General features: G+C 48.3%; 1 protein-coding gene across 1 annotated transcript in view; it reads left to right on the forward strand.

Annotated features, from left to right (window-relative positions):
* The window catches only part of PIK3R6 (phosphoinositide-3-kinase regulatory subunit 6), a 44672-nt gene that overhangs the window by 15870 nt on the left and 22683 nt on the right, over nucleotides 1-6119 (forward strand). Inside the window, exons 7-8 of the mRNA XM_013007335.3 lie at nucleotides 307-385; nucleotides 1791-1913. Coding sequence (XP_012862789.3) covers nucleotides 307-385; nucleotides 1791-1913 — 202 coding nt within the window. The remainder of the gene's footprint in view (nucleotides 1-306; nucleotides 386-1790; nucleotides 1914-6119) is intronic.

Raw genomic sequence — 6119 nt, forward strand, 5'->3', positions numbered from 1 at the left:
ATTTTGAGTTCCCTTCCACCATTTTCTCCCACTCTCTCTGCGACCTTTCCCTCCTAGGGTCCCTTCCAGAGCAGGCGGGCGCGGTAGCGGGGCCTTCTGGTCTCAGAGTGGTAGAGATGGGTGTTCCCGTGTGGTCCAGCCGTCCCTTGAACGGATTGTGTCTCTATCTACTGCACCCGTTTTATAGATGAGAAAACACAAGCTCAGAGAGATGCCAGCTGGAGAAGAGAAATGCTTAGCTGGGATGTGGAGCTGAGTGTTCAAAGCCCTGGCTCTGACCCACTTTGCTTTACCTCCCACTGCCAGGAAACGAGAGACCCAGAAGTTTTGCCTCACGCCCAGGCTCAGCCTGCAGCTCTACTACATCCCCGTGCTGGCCCCTGAGGTGGGTGACCGAGGGGGCAAGGATGAGCCTCGGGGAAGGAGGGATGGAGGGATAGAAGATAGGGTTAGGGTCTGGATGGGCGGGGAAACACCTTCAGCCTCACATCCCTGAGGCTCCCACATGGGAGCAGAGTCACCTCCCCTGCCATGTGGAGCCTTCCCTTCCAGAAGTTACCACCACACCGCCTGGCCTGAATGTGGCCTGAGACACTTTCTGCCTGCCCACCACTGCTTTCTCCTTTTGCTTTAATGGGATTCACTGCAAGTGACTCCTTAAACCTGGGCACTCGCCCCGCAGTCCTGGTCTCACAGGCCAGCAGGCCCCACAGCTGTTTGCGCCTTCAAACTGGTCCAGAATTGGTACCTGAGCACCACTAAAGGGGAAGGAGCAGAGGATGCTGGGGAACTGGTCCTGACCTGGGACACAGTCACACACACACACATACAATCCCACACACCACTGGTCACATTCAAATATCACACATACCTCACGCTCACTCCATACTGATATACACACACCACATGCAATCCATAACATACACTTGACACACATACACACACTGATACACACTTACTCCACGCATTCCCCACACTCACTCACACACACCATACACACACACACATTCAGTACCACGAATGCCCCCCAACTCACTCCCATACGCCCCATTCTGATGCACACACCGCATGCAGTCAGTACCACACACTTACATCCATACACACGGATACACAGTCACCCCACACTCCTACACACACGATATGTTCAATAACACACATCCGACACTCACATACACACTGCACACTCACAGCCTTACACATACTACATATTCACTTCCTATTGACTTCCACACTCTGACTCTTGCACAGGCATACCACACACCAGATTCAAATACTACACACATCACTCCCACACACCTCACTTCCACACTCATCCACACATACCACACTCACTCTCACACATGTCACACACACACCATATCGCACACATATTCGACACATACGCACAATCACACGGAGAACATATAGCCCACTCAGGCCCTGGAAGCCCATTCCGCAGTGGCGGGGGTGGGGACAAAGGTGCGCCTGCCCCTTCACTGTGCAAAGCACACTCCTCCCATCAGCCTGCTGAGTCTCCGCTCAGGTCAGCGTGACCATCCGCCCCGCTCTCCTTTCTCTGTGTGCTTGGCAAAAGTTGGGGTTATCGCAGCTTTGCCTGGGGCATGAAACCAACCATCCCTCTTTGGGAGGTGCAAACATGAAGGGAAGTGGGGGGTCGTGTGGTTGCCCACATTCAGAGCCGGCGGGCCTGACATCAGAAATAGGCGGATGGCTCCTAGGAGCCCACCAGCTGGGCAACGGGGGTGGGGGTGGTGCGGCTAACGGAGTCTGTCCCACGCTGCTCTGTCCAGGGGTCCTCCGCCTCCAGGCAGCGGGAGCTGGGAGAGCTGGCCGCGTTCCTGGGCCGCGCAGACAGATGGTACCACAACACGGTGAACACCCTGTGCCCCGCCATCCACAAGCTGGCTGAGATGGTAAGGGATGGGGGGGTGGGGGGAGGACACGGGGCAGGGTGGACGAGCCCTGAGCGGTAGGGAGGGTAGTAAAGGATGGAAGTGGGGGCCGGGTGTTTTCAGAGATTACCAGGGACCCTCGCCCTCGAGTCCCCAGAGCCCAGGGGCAGGTGAGGCAGGTGAGGAATGAATGGGGAAGGAGCCTGAACCAGTTATAAAGCGAAAACGGAAGTCACAGCCATCAAGTTATTCCGACTCATCCTGGCCCTAGAGGACAGAGTAATAGATAGATAGATAGATAGATAGATGGATGCATGTATGTGTGTATGTGTGTATATGTATATATGTGTGTATGTATATGTATGTGTGTGTATGTATGTGTATGTATGTATATGTATGTATATATATATGTGTGTGTGTGTGGATATATATAGATAGATAGATATATAAAAAGATATATATATATATATATATCTTTTTATTGGGCGCTCATACAGCCCTTGTATTGGGGACTGTGTTAGTCTGGGTAGACTAGAGAAACAAATTCATGAAGACACTCATATGGGTATAAGAAAGAGCTTTGTATACAAGAGCAGTTGAACATTGAGAAAACATTCCAGTTCAGTCCAGATCAATCCATAAATCCAATATTAGTCCATATGTCCGATGCCAATCTATAAAGTCCTCTTCAGACTCATGAAGCACATGCAATGACGCCGAGTGCAGGAAGGTCACAGGTTAGTGGGTGGGGAAGTCTTGTGGATCCAGTGGTGTTGTAAGCATCTCCGTGCTGGCAGGGGTCTCCACGTGGCTTCTCTGGATCCCAGGGCTCTAGCGTAGTTCCATGTATCTTGTCATCTAGGATGTCTCGCAGGGACTGCGCAGAGAGATAGAGTGTCTCCCGCCTCTAAGGAGGAATACTGGAGTTCCCAGAATCCTCAGAAGGCTATGCCCACACAGAGGCCTCATTGGCTATGATCTGATTGACAGGCTAGACTCCACCCCTTCACTTTGCATCCTCTCAAATTGACAAACGATTATATAACTACCACAGGGGCTCATACGTCAATTGTATCAAGCACATTTGTACATATGTTACCATCATCGTTTTCAGAACATTTTCTTTGTACTTGAGCCCTTGGTATCAGCTCCTCTTTTTTACCTCCTTCCCCCTCCACCCTTGTGAACCCTTGATAATTTATAAATTATTATTGTTTTCATATCTTACACCATCGGCTGTCTCCTTTCACTCACATTTTTATCGTTCTTCCCCCCCATGGAGGGTGGTGGTGGTGGTGGTTATACATTGATCCTTGTGATCAGTTTCCCCCTTTCCCCCCTTCTCTCCCCACCTCCTACCCTCATGGTATCACTACTCCCATTGCTATTCTTGGGGGAGTTGTCTGTCCTGGATTCCTTGTGTCAAAAGCTCTTACCTGTACCAGTGTACATGCTCCAGTCTAGCCAGGTTTGCAAGGTAGAACTGGGGCCATGATAGTGGGGTGGGAGGAGCATTAAAGAACTAGATGAATGTTGTGTGTTTCGTCTGTATTATACTGCACTCTGGCTGCCTTGTCCCTTCCTTGTGACCCTTCTGTGAGGGGATGTCCAGTTGGCTTTGGAGCTCCAACTCCATTTGTTTGCATCAGCATGATTGTTTGGGGTCTTCTGATGCCTGATCCCGTCGACACCTCGTGATCACCCAGGATGGTGTGCTTCTTCCACGTGGACTTTGTTGCTTTCCTGCTAGATGACCACTTGTTTAACCTCAACCTTTTAAGACCCCAGACACTATAGCTGGGCACCATCAGCTTTCTTCACCGCATTTGCTTATGTGCCCATTTTGTCTTCAATGATGGTGTCAGGGATATGAGTATCATGTATTGCACATTATTAGAACAAACTGTTCTTATGCTGAGGTAAGACTTACGTAGAGGCCTAAAGTCCATCTGCTTCCTTGCTGCATTCTTATGTTTACATATATATTTTTCCTGCTTTTCTCTCTTTTTTCCCCCTCCCACTCCACTACTATGCTTACCCATTGTTCATCTCTCAATATATCCTCTCATACACAATTCGATTAATCAAACATGACCAAAAGAGCCACAGCCGCCTCACCATCAATTTTAGAACACTTATTATGCCCCTGTACCCATGACTGTTGGCTCCCCTCTCACCTCCCCCATCCTCTCATGCCCCCAAGAAACCATTAGTCCAGTCACTGTCTCCATAATGTTGCCTCTCCTGCATCTCTTGTATAGATAAACACACACACACACACACACACACACACACCATACAGATAGTCACAAGTCTAACAGGGATCCTGACGTAGAGCAGGTTAAATAGAAAGGATGGGTTATAAACCATCAATCCAGTCCCCTTTTCTTTCAGGGCTACATATCCCGGTTCTGCATACCTAACAACACATGCACCCTTTTATCCTTCAGCACTCGCGTCTGAAGGACGAACATGCTAAAAGTCCCCATTGCTATCTATTCCTGCAGTCAGGGATGGAGCACGTGGCCCCCACCCCCAAGCCCCCACAGTTATGTGATCTCCAGCTTCGTTTCCATCACCAAGACCATAGTTTCCAACTGCTGTTCCTTCCTCTTTGCATTCCAATCTCCAATAATTATCACTGCATCTTGATTGCATGTTTCAACTTCTGACGGAAGATGTTATTAGAATTCTTCGGTTTCTTCAGCACTAGCTTTTGGGGTTGGTGCATAAAGTCGAATAAAGGTTGTATTGACTGGATTGAAGGTGGGTGGAGGTAATCCTTTTATAGATGGCGTTGTCTTTGAGATGGGTTGTGCAATGTCTTCTTTGGCAACGAATGCCGTGCCATTCCTCTTGACGGCATTATTCCCAGCACAGCAATGACTGGATTATACGATCGGATCATAGGATTTTCTGATTCCAAATGGACAATACCAGTCCATTTCCGCTCACTAATGCCTAGGATATCGACCTTTTTGCATTTCATTTCATTTTTGGTATATGTGCTGCCGAAGCGAGCACCCATTTCATTTTTGATCCTTCCGATTTTCCTAGATTTATGCTGTGTACATTCTCAGTGCTGATTATTCATCGATGTTTGCAGCCGTCTCTTTTTGCCTTGCGTTGTACCCCATCGGCAATGAAGATGCCAGAGACCCCCCCCCCCCCCCCGACTTCACTCCATCCCCGTCACCCGGTTGACTCTACGACTCTGCGTTGAGAAGGCAGCTCCTCCTCAGTCACTTTGGAGTGCTTCTGCCCCAGCGCCCAGCCTCTGGTCCTACGTCTGACAACCTTCTGCGTCCATCCATTAGGCCTTCTGCATCTAGCATCGTTTCTGTGTTGTCATACGATTCTCAGTGGCTACCTCTTGCAAAGTGGGAGCCAAGTGCTTTTTCATCATAGTCTGTGCTTAGGCTGGAAGCTCTGCTGACACCTGTTCACTTTGGGTGACCCTGCTGGCATTTGAAACACCAGTTGGCATCGCTTCCAGCCTCACAGCAACACAGAAGCCACCGCAGTGTGACAAACTGAGAGACAAGTGATAGAGCAACCCTATGGGAGAGAGTGGAACTGCACCTGGAGGTTTCTAAGACTGTAAGTCTTATGGGAATAGAAGACAGCCCTGTCTTGCTCCTGCGGAGTGGCGGGTGATTTTAAATTGCTAACCTTTCCATTAGCAGTCTAACGTGTAACCCAACAGGGCTCCACCCACCAGGCCCTAGCACCCACTAGTCACCTTCTGTATTTAAGCCTTTGTCTACCATAAGTAGTTCATATAAGCTGAACACATTCTCATAACCACAAACAGTACTGTTGCCCCATGCCCCAAGCTACTGGCTGTGGAATAAGCTCGTCTGTAACAGATTAGCAAAACCAAAAACTCACTGCCATCAAATAGGTTCTGACCCATCTCGACCCTATAGCACAGAGTAGAACTGCCTCTGTGGGTTTCCAAGACTTTAATTCCTTATGAGAGTAGGAAGTCTCATCTTTCTCCCAATGGATATGCAGAGGACTTTTATTGCTTAAGAGCATCTTGCCCTTTTTTGCTACCATACTCGATGCAGGCCTTTTCCCACTTTGCTTTTCAATGTTGCCAATTATGCTTTTAAATATATATCTTTAATATATATATTTATATATTATAATGTATTATATTATAGTATCATTATATTCTATATTATTATAATGTTTTATATATTATGAATATTATATCTATAT

This window comes from Echinops telfairi, unplaced genomic scaffold, assembly GCF_000313985.2.
Source record: "Echinops telfairi isolate 266 unplaced genomic scaffold, ASM31398v2 ScPeMD7_2010;HRSCAF=2546, whole genome shotgun sequence".
NCBI lineage: Eukaryota > Metazoa > Chordata > Mammalia > Afrosoricida > Tenrecidae > Echinops > Echinops telfairi.